This window comes from Physeter macrocephalus, chromosome 20 (genome assembly GCF_002837175.3).
Source record: "Physeter macrocephalus isolate SW-GA chromosome 20, ASM283717v5, whole genome shotgun sequence".
NCBI classification, from domain to species: domain Eukaryota; kingdom Metazoa; phylum Chordata; class Mammalia; order Artiodactyla; family Physeteridae; genus Physeter; species Physeter macrocephalus.
This window is the reverse complement of record NC_041233.1, coordinates 115,354,350-115,365,132: the sequence shown is the minus strand read 5'-3', so window position 1 is coordinate 115,365,132 and position 10,783 is coordinate 115,354,350. Positions and strand designations below refer to the sequence as shown.

At 45.3% G+C, this 10,783-nt stretch overlaps 1 protein-coding gene across 3 annotated transcripts in view; it reads left to right on the top strand.

Moving 5' to 3' along the window:
• Positions 1–497: 497 nt before the first annotated feature.
• Positions 498–10,783, top strand: part of GPM6A (glycoprotein M6A) — a 262,338-nt gene continuing 252,052 nt past the window's right edge. For all 3 annotated transcript variants that reach the window (XM_028481689.2, XM_007127582.3, XM_028481688.2), the window contains exon 1: positions 498–596. In XM_028481689.2, coding sequence (XP_028337490.1) covers positions 593–596 — 4 coding nt within the window. In that variant the 5' untranslated portion in view covers positions 498–592. The remainder of the gene's footprint in view (positions 597–10,783) is intronic.

Below are 10,783 nucleotides of genomic sequence, written 5' to 3'. Positions count from 1 at the left end.
CTTTTAGGACTTCATAGCTTTACCAGGTTACAGAAACATTTATTCAACAGAGAAGAAGAGACATAAATTCAAGGGAGAATTTTCTCTTCCTATTGCCTTAATGTTGTTATTAGGGAAAAACTGGAATACTGAAAACAAGGGAAGATTTTAGGGAATGTAGAAATCACCCCATCAAACTCTTCTGGAAGAATCTTTCCTGGTCTCCACGTTGGGGACGATTATCTCGGCTATCCGGTCGTCCGGGCGCTGAGACGGTGCGGGTGTGTAATGTGTGTTTCACGTACGGGGGGGCGGGGAAGGGCGTTTGCACGCGGATCTCCCGGGCCTGAGCGGGGAGGGGGGGGAGGGGCCGGGGGGGGGCGCGGCGGGAACCGCGAAGCCGCAGCCCGTCGCCCGCGGCGCAGGTGGAAAGAGGGAGGGGTCTGCGCGGCCGCCGCGGAGCCGGGAGCCCCGGGAGCCCGCGAGGCTGGGAGGGGCGAGGCCGTCACTCGCCGCGGCGCGCGGAGCAGGGGAGGCGCGCGGAGCCCTTGGCCCCGGGCTGCGCCGGCCGCTTGCGCTCCGGAGGGGCCGCAGGGAAGGGGGACGCGGCGCCATGGGTGAGTGAGGCTCGGCCTCGGAGGCGGGTGTGGCGGGAAGAAAGTGGGTGTCGGTCGGCCTCGGACTGCGCCCCCCCCCGCCTCCCGCGTCCGTCTGTGGACTTTTCCCGGGCGCCGGGGGAGGACCGCGGCCCGGGGGTCGCCGCGCGTGGGCGGCCTGGGGTCGCAGGGGAGGATAAGGAGAGCCGGGGGGCGGGGTGGCTGTCCCCACGTGTGCCACGTTTCAGTGTGCGGTTCGGCGAGCAAGTTGAGACGGGGCTCGAGGAGTGGCGACGTCGTGTACTTTCCATTCGCCCAGGTTTGCGTGCGGGAAGGCGCTGGGACGAGGCGAGCTGGGGACCCCTTCCAGCCCCCGCCTCAGCGGGCCGCCACCGCGGCACAAAAGGCTTGACGTGGAGGCTGCAGGCCGACCTGCCTCCAGCGGAGCCGGGCCGGGGGCGAGGGACGCGGGCCGCCCGTCCCGGCCCAGGTCCCCGGGCGCTGGGGCGCGCGCCGCTCCGCTCAACTTTCTAGACGGGGTCCGCCCGCTTCGGAGCTGAGCGGCTGCAGCTGCAGCGGCCCGGGGAGCGGGTGTGAACCCGTCGGACCGAGCGGAGCCCGAGGAGGCGGCGTCCCACGAGAAGGCTTGGGAGCGGAGCAGGGCGCGGGGGCCGGAGAGCAGGCGTCACGCGCCCTGCGGAGGCGGCGCGGCCCGTCCCGGAGGCCGGAGAGAGCCCGGCCGTGCCGCCGCCCACGGCTTCGGATCAGCGACCCGCCGGCAGCGCGGCCGGCCAGTCGACGCCAGCGTCCTCGTTCCTTCGCGTCCGAGCGCGTTACGCCCCTCCCCCGGCCTCTCGCTTGTCCTTTGTTGTCAGGGATTTCTTCCAGGGTAGGGGAGGCCTTTGGGACTGACGTGCTCGGGTGGAAATTCCTGAGTTCCCACAGGCTCGAGGGTTAGGGGATGCTTTGACTGCTAATCGGTGCAGTTCATAGACGCTGGCCAACTTGGGAGAAAGGAAAAAAGAGAAAGCCGAGGACAGTTTTGCCTGTGAATGTTAATTGTGGTCAAGACATGTATAGTCTCTTGCGTGATTCTGGAGAAGTTTTAGAAAGACCCATTTTTAGGGCCTTTGAAGAAAATAGTGTTGCAGACGATCTGCAGGAAGAACTGTCTTTAAAAGTTTTCTGAAACGGAAGGAGTATTTTCAATTAAAAAGGAAAGATAAAACATTTTCCCAAGTATGGCAGAATGAGTTTCAGGCTCTTCCTTCCTTCCCTCCCTCCCTCCCTCTCTCCCTTCTTTCTTGCCTTTCTTTCTAAATACATGGGCATATAAACTCTTGTTAGAATAGCACATAGAGGGAAAAAGCTCTCATAAATGGAAAACCAAAATAATTGACTTACGTAACCCATTCATTTTACTAAAAACATTAAGATGCTTTTTGGATCCAACATAAAATCTCTGGAAAGAATGACATTTTTGCCTTGTAACCTTAAGCTTGAGTGGACTGTCTACCAAGGGGTAAAGTACACATAATTTTGCAGTTAATTATTTCTCTAGGTTGCATTTCCAAACTATAATGAAAACAGTTGGTCTTGGCTTTTACTTCAGTGTCCTTGGGTAAATTACTACACGACCCCAGGTTACAGGAGAGTGTTCTCCGGGACAGGGGGTGGAGTTAGCACCTGAGCTCTTCTGCGAATCCTGAGCTTGAAGACTTCTCTGTCCTACCTGTAAACTGACAGATACCTAAAATGTGTCTCTTCCTTTTTCTGCCAGGAATGGCCTACCTTTTCCTATTGTAATCGAGGTCACTAAAAACTCATGTAGGTGTCAGATGGCTAGTAGGAGAGAGTGGGTAGAGGAAGCAGGTGAGAACCCAGAGGTCAGGGAAGTAGAGAAAGGAGCAAGTGGGTAGCACTAGAGTGAGTGTGTGAGGCCAGCACTCAGGACAGTGACCCAGACACGCGGTCCACAAATAGGAAGAGCCAAGGAAGGAGCCAAGGGGGCCCATGAGAGAAAGAAGGAAGGAAATCTGTCCAGAAACTAGAGAGAAAGCACTTGGTCACTTAAGGTCATCTCTCTCCTCTTCTTTTCATTTACTTGTGAAAAACACATTACTTAGAACTTCTTTTATTTAGAGGTAGTAGGGGGGTGAGGGTTTAGCATTGGAGTCCAAATTGCTAGGATAAAGGGGAAAGCAGTGTAGCAGAATGCCTGACTATGCCAGCAAGCTGAATCCATCTTTTTCTGGTGTCATGACAACTGAAATTTATCATTTAAAAAAAGGAAGATGGTGCTATGGGAGTGAATATAGCAATCAATTCTTGCTTGACTCAGAAGAAGAAATCCATACTCTAGCATCGTGGAAGAATGAGAGTAATTGGTTAATCAGATATTCTGAATAATTGATGGTTATTTATAATGCACAAGGCTAATCCTCAAAAAAAAAAAGTTATTTGCGAAGTAGGCAGATTGAGATTTTGGGATCCCTTGCTTTCTCCTTTTATGTATTTTCTTTCCCCAGTGATGCCTTCAGCTAATCTAGGTATGCAACAGGCTTTCCCTCTGCACCTGAGTTTTGCTCTCCAGAAAGGATATGATGAAGCATTTCATACTGAAAAAAGGCAGGACTGACTCCTTGCTAAGAATATTTATATTTTAGCTGCAAGGTTAACTTTAACCCACATGGTCTCTAATTACGAAATTCCAGGCTCCAGTGTGAGATAGGTGGGGGGATATTTTGTATTTCTCCTCTTTCCACGTCACCTCCCGTTCTTTGTCTTATTTAAAAGGTGATGTTGGACATTATTTCGTTCATTATTTAGATATTATCGTGGACAGTTTCATGGGGGGAGTGGTATTGAACCTGGACGTCTGATAGTCTGAACCTGAGCAGAGAAAGATTAATATTCTGGTTATCTTCACTGCATAACAACTATCTCCATAACTAGTGAGTTTAAACAACAATTTGTTCTTATCTCTCATGGCTCTGTGGACTGGCTGCTGAGCGGTTCTCATCTGAGGTCCCCTGCCTTGCGGTTGTGTGTCTGCGGGGGATTCAGGCATCTGAAGACTTGATTGGGCTGGTCGTCTAAAGTAGCTCCCACCTGTGGCTGACAGCACGCTGGCTGTTGGCTGGGACTTCGGGTGGCGTTGCCTCCAGGTGGCTTGGACTTTCCACTACACGGTGGCTGGGTTCCAAGAGGGAACAGCCCTAGAAAAGTGTTCCAAGAAAAAACCCGGCGGAAGCTGCAAGGCCTCTTATAACCTAGAACACCTTAGGTCCCAAAACATCAGTTCAGCTGTATTCTGAGGGTCACAAAAATCATTCAGGACAGTCAGTTTCAAGAGGAGGGGAATTAGACCCCCTTCCTCCTGATTCGAGGAGAGAAGGAGGGAAGGAACTGAGGTAGGCAGCTACTTGAGCTCATTCCTAAAAGAGAGATGTAAGTGTGTTTCACAGTAGAGACATCGTCAGGTTTACAACTGAAAATTTGATACAAGTTTTCTGAAACACATATGGTAAAGCATTGAAACTTTAGTTAGAACTATGAAGAAGTCCAGATTGTCACACTGAAGTTTCACAGTAAAACATTTGAGTGGAAATTCATGCCTGGGTGGAACTGTGTTAGTAAAATCCTGGGATAAGCTCTACTCAGAATAATTTCAAATACGATCAACTAATATTTCTTATTTTAATTTAAATTTGAAGTTTCTAAGGCTATTGTAAATTACTGTTTATTTTACTTAAATTTGAGTTTATGTCATAAATTGGAAGGTAGGTCAATTAGCATAAATCCTTTAGTCAATATCCTCTTGTCACAATAAACTGAATGTTTTGTAGTGAACTAACTGTTCAGAAACTTGCTTTACTTTTCAAAAACGTGTTAACTGTACAAAATACATAATTGGAATGGTATGGTGCAACTAAAAAGAAGTGTAGTCTTAACTGTACTTATGTTTTGAAAGATATGTTTCTAAATTAAACATGTAAGATTCAGTTTATTAAAACTTTAAATGTAAATCTCATTTTATTATTTTTAACGGGAAAGAGGCAGAGCTGTCATTTATGATACAAAAATATAGATCTTTCTCCTGGACAGTTGAAAAACAAGGAAAAATTAGGGTAAATGAGATGGGTTTAAAGTCAAGGACAGAATTAGTTTCAACCTAGAAACTTAGAGGCCTTAAAAAAGAATTAGATTCTGTTTCAACCTGACTGATTTGAGGTCATTCTATTTTCAACTGTTTGACAAGAGGTGAGGAAATGAGGGTAGATAATATGAAGCCACATACTTGGTGCACAGCAGTCATGATGTGGCAGACAAACAAAAAGCACATCTCGACGAGAAGGAAAGGCCTGACCTAGATAACCGATAGAACCGGAATAATGCCGAGGAGTCCAGAAGGTACTATGACATGGAGTTAAATTCTTCTTTAGTTTGTTAAGATGACCTGTCAAAATAGACACTCACTACTTTCCCTACAAGGTACGAGATCTACCCAAACTATCTAATGATAGCACAATAAATATCTCTTGCTGTTTCTGTACGACTTCTTTTTCTAGAACCTCCGCGTTTATTGTCTAAATAGAATAACTTAGAGAATACGTTCAATACTAATTGCTGGGTCCCACTGCCAAGATTCAAATTCAGAAGGTTTGGGCTTGACCGGTGGACCTTCTGTTCTAACATGTGGTTCCACCAGTGCTGAGGACGAAGCCTAGGACACGCTTCGAGAATTGGCTCTTCCAGAAAGCCTCTGTCCCCCATCCAGCTGGCTGAGCGCCGTGACAGCTGCTCTTCACTTGTGTCCTGTTGAGACTTAACCTGATGAAGTCTTTTTCTAGTTGCTCTTTCCTTCCTTACCAGTCACTTCTTAGCCTTAGGATGGGGTGATGCTCTCCAGAGTTTACTGAAACTCTCCCTCTGAAAACGACTAATGATTTCCCGTCTCATGGTTCCAGGTGTTACCTCTGTGTGCATAACTCGCGAAGCCGTGTCACTGGGCTCCAGTGTCCGCTGTCTCCACCCAGCCGCCCCCCTCGTGCTTCAGCCTCCACGCCTGCAAAACGGAGTTCCTCCTGCTGGGGTCTGACTGGTTCCCTCTTCTCTTCCTTTGCCCTCTTCCTCCTCTTTCTTCTTCCTGATGACGCGAACAGACCTGGCCTTGCTGAGCAGACGTCATTAGCCCTCTGACCGTCCACACTGTCTTATCCCGTGTCATTGCAGCTGCTTTCCGCCAGTCCCTCACCCCCTCCAGCCTGGACCTTAGTGGTCTTTTCACTGCCAGTTACTTCCCCGCTTTGGTCTCCTCCTAATCACCCCCATGTGATGATCAGGACACCCCACTCAAGCTCAGCTCTTAATCGTGTCGCTGTCCCCCCCCCAACTTCATTTCCTGCCATTATCGCTCATGCATTTTATCCCTTAACCGAAAGAAACTACAAACTAATCTCATCTACCCACCCTCAGCCTTTTCTTACCTCCAACTATTTGATCATGCTCGTTTTTACTCCATGGCACGTCCTTTCTATTTCCCAATGGAAATGTCAGCTATTGTCAGCTTAAATATATTTCCTGCATGAAAAATTTCCACTATCTGCCCAGCTTAGTGTTTTCCAAAGCGTGGGATATATGTTAGTGAAATGCAAAGTATTTTTTTTAATGTTCCACAAATGAGTTATGATAATGCTTCTTTTTATTTTTTAATATTTATTTTATTTATTTATTTGGTTGTGCCGGGTCTTAGTTGCGGCAGGCAGCCTCCTTAGTTGTGGCATGCAAACTCTTAATTGCGGCATGCATGTGGGATCTAGTTCCCTGAGCAGGGATCGAACCCGGGCCCCCTGCACTGGAAGCGCAGAGTCTTAACCACTGCACCACCAGGGAAGTCCCCAGTATTTTTATTTTATATATTTCACAAATACTTCTACACTCTTTAATATGTGCCATGCACTGTTTACAATGCTTTATAAGTACTTAGTAGTTTAATCTTCCAAACAATCCTATGATGTGTGTTACTATCATCATCTTCATTTTTACACAGGTTTAAATAATTTGCTCAAGGTAACCTAACTAGTAAACAGTCAAGAGGGATTCTGAACTGAGACCCTCTGGCTCCAGAGACTCTGTTATACCACCTTTCCATTTTAGGTGGTTCAAGGACATGGCATTAAATAAAGTTGAATGTTACGGTGATAAAGTTATTCTCATCTCAATATTCTTTCAATTCTTTTGATTAAGTCAAAAAGAAATCCTAATTTAGTGTTATTGGTTATATTCATTTCACAGCAATTACCTTAACAGTTCTCCCTTTACATAATAAAGGCATCCAGATTTAAATAAACTGAGAGGTAAAATGGTACTCAAGTCAAAAAAAGGTCGAATAATTAAAGAGGATCAATGATATTTCAGAGAGTTCCCCTTTTTAATGAAGAGAGGGTAGGACCTAGACTTTGAGCCTTTGGTAATCATTGTTTTTTTCTTTTTTTCATTGTTTTTAAAATAAATACTGACTTCTATTTAAGGTAGAGATTTAACGTTTCATTTAAAATATATTTTAGTAAAAATGTAAATTGTGTTTTAAAATATCAAGTAAAAGGAGAATAATGATGATACTTAAATATGGGACAAACCATATACCTGGAGGCAATTTTGTTCTGTAGAAGTAGTTAAAACATAAGTATTTCAGTAAATTTTTATCCTGATTTATCTACTAATTAGGCACGGAACTTGGGCACTTTTGTCACTTAACCTTCTGGGCTTCAATTTATAATTGGTGGGGATAAAACGAACAATATTTATCTTACAGGGATGCTTCTAGAAAAAAAGAGGGGTATTTGAAAAAAAAGCTCTGAATGAAATAAGTGCTGAGTAAAGTATTCTATTTTTACACATTGCTAGGAGAATCTGGTAAAAACCGTGATGGCGGGGCACCAGTGCCTGGAATTTGGTGAGCACTGCATCTAATGAAAGTCTGCCTTTTCTGTGCCCTCTCAGTGCCTTACTTCTACATCTGTGACGCTTAGTTGTGAATGTGTATTTTCTCCCCCATCATTTGAGGTCACGTCCAGATTCTGAAGACGGCATCTTCCAGATAATTGGCAAAAACACAGCAAACACTCTCAGCCTTAAGCTGTTTGTCTAACACTGTTTACCTCACTAACTTAGTAGAAAGTTACAGAAATACAGCATTTGACTCTTACTGATGAAAACTGTATTTGGAATTAGTCATGGCAGGAGACAGGAAAGAAGGCAGAACTGTGCAATGACAGGGTTAGGGCTGTGGTCCTGGGAGGGTTTCAACACTGGGCCAAAGGCCCCAATGAGATGGGAAACAGAAGGCAAACAGCCCTAGAAGAATCCTCTGAAAACAGATGAGACAGAGTTAGTTCGACTGCAGGAGAGTCCAAGGAGGACAGCGTTTTGAGAAACCAGGGACCTGCAGCATGTAGCCCAACAGAAGGAAGAATAGAGGGATGACATTCCTTTTGCATCGACGGATTTTTTGTTGATATAAGCCCATTGAAGTTACAGTACTTTTAATAAAGGGGTGAAGATACAAACCTGCTCTCAGGGAGCAGATTTCAAGGACTAAAAAGAAGAAAGAGGACGGCGGGAAGAAGGGGGAAGAGGAAGGAGAGAGAGAGAAAGGATTTGGGTGGATCCAAGGTCAGAAGAAGATTTTTATCAGGTAGAAAAGAACTGCAAGAATTCCTTCATATTTTAAGAAAAGGGGAGTGACCTCAGGGAGAGGCATAAACTGCCGATACCTTGGAATGTCAGGATCCCTGGGCAACGTAGTACAGAGTGATTAATCACAGGAAGTATTTGGTATTAAACAGGGTTTTGGTTTTCTGGGTTTTTTTTTTGCGGCACGCGGGCCTCTCACCGTTGTGGCCTCTCCCGTTGCGGAGCGCAGGCTCCGGACGCGCAGGCCCAGCGGCCATGGCTCACGGGCCCAGCCGCTCCGCGGCATGTGGGATCCTCCCGGACCGGGACACGAACCCGTGTCCCCTGCATCGGCAGGCGGGCTCTCAACCACTGTGCAACCAGGGAAGCCCCCTTAAACAGGGTTTTTAAAGTAAAATATTATATATATATATATTGTCTATAAAAATGATGCCATTTGAGGATTTTTTAAAAACTTTATTTTTGGCTACATTGGGTCTTCGTTGCTGCGCGCGGGCTTTCCCTAGTTTCCTATCATTGAGATAAGTCGGCTATCTACTTCAGCCTTCATTTGAAGCACAGATAACAGACATCGGATATGAAGGGAGTTTTCTGCAGTCCTGTTTCAGTTTTTCTACTAGATAGTACAACAAGGACAAAAATTCATGATGAGGTGCTACATATATGTGTGACAAAGACCCATTGTTGTCACTGTTGTACACATTCTTTCCTTCCTAAAAAAAGATTTACAAAGAAGAGTACAATTTTGTTTGTTAATTATAGTTATTATTATTATTTTTTTTTAATGAAAGACCATGCTTCTTGATTGTTTTAAATTGTGTTATAATAAGTCCAGTAAAGATGTAACTTGTCTGTTTTGACAAACGTATTTATTTTTCTCATATTTCATTTATAGAGGATATTTATACCTTTAATACTAAGAATATACAGATAAATTTGTGATCTATTTCAAACAGTTAAACGAAGCAACAGAGATGAAGCTTAATGTGGTTAAATATTCCCTAGACCAGAAATCTCCTGATTTCTGTGTGGTTCTTGTCCCAGCTCTGCTGTTATCCATCTGTGTTCCCTTTTTCCTCAGGTACAAATGAAGGATTTGGCTTAAGTGGCCCATAGGATTCCATTCAGCTCTAAATGCCCATAAGCTGATAAACAAGCAAAAAAATAAATACAACATATCCATGAGGATGGTTTCATTGCAGTGGTTCTCAAACGGCAAGCAGATCTGTCCTTCTTACTCATTTCTTTGTGGCTTCAACCTAGACTTTCTAACAAAGAAGACTCTCGAGACTAAAAATGTAAGAAAGTGAAAAACTAAATTAAAAAAGAGTACTCCTCCCCCAAAAAAGCAGACTCTTAAATGTATTTTATTTTATTTGCTTTGGCTCCGCTGCTCAGAATGCAGGCTCTTAGTTCTCCGATCAGGGATCGAACCCGTGCCCCCTGCAGTGGAAGCACGGAGTCTTATCTACTGGACTGCCAGGGAAGTCCCTTAAGTATATTTTAGTATTGATTTGACTGAACAAGTATTTCTTTTTTTTAATTTATTAAATTTATTTATTTTTGGCTGCGTTGGGTCTTCGTTGCTGCGCGCGGGCTTTCTCTAGTTGCAGCCAACGGGGGCCACTCGTTGCCGTGCGCGGGCTTCTCATTGTGGTGGCTTCTCTTGCTGCGGAGCACGGGCTCTAGGCGCGTGGGCTTCAGTAGCTGTGGCTCACTGGCTCTAGAGCGCAGGCTCGGCGGCCATGGCTCACGGGCTTAGTTGCTCCGCAGCATGTGGGATCTTCCCGGACCAGATATATGTGTGTGTGTGTGTGTGGGGGGGTGTTCTTGTTCCTGCATTTTCTTTGATTTGTTTAATTTTTTTGTTTTGTTTTGTTTTTTTTTTGTGGTATGCGGGCCTCCCTCTGTTGTGGCCTCTCCCGTTGCGGAGCACAGGCTCCGGACGCGCAGGCTCGGCGGCCGTGGCTCACGGGCCCAGCCGTTTAATTTTTATGTGTGTGAGTACAATAGTGTCCTGTGAGGTTGTCGTAATTAAAAAGGAATCATTTTGCAAGTGTTAGAACTGTTTTTTTAACCATCAGCAACGTTCTCTGCTGGTGAAAAATAGCACCATGGTTATATCCTAGTCTATGAGTCCCAAGCAAGCACTATTTAAAAAAGAAATATTGGGGCATAAAGAAGGAGGTGACATATGAGAATATAAAATAAAATATAAAATATAACTCACTGCTGGCTAATTCCATCTGGTTGTAATATTTTGTTATTTCTTTTATTAGAAAAACTATGTAAAAGGGAAATGCTGAAATGGAATTGTGTTTTCAAAAAATGCTGAAGACTAAATGCACAGTAATATTTATTTTAGTAGACATTTTCTATTATTATTATTATTTTTTGTGTGTGTGTGGTATGCGGGCCTCCCTCTGCTGCGGCCTCTCCCGTTGCGGAGCACAGGCTCCGGACGCGCAGGCCCAGCGGCCACGGCTCACGGGCCCAGCCGCTCCGCGGCA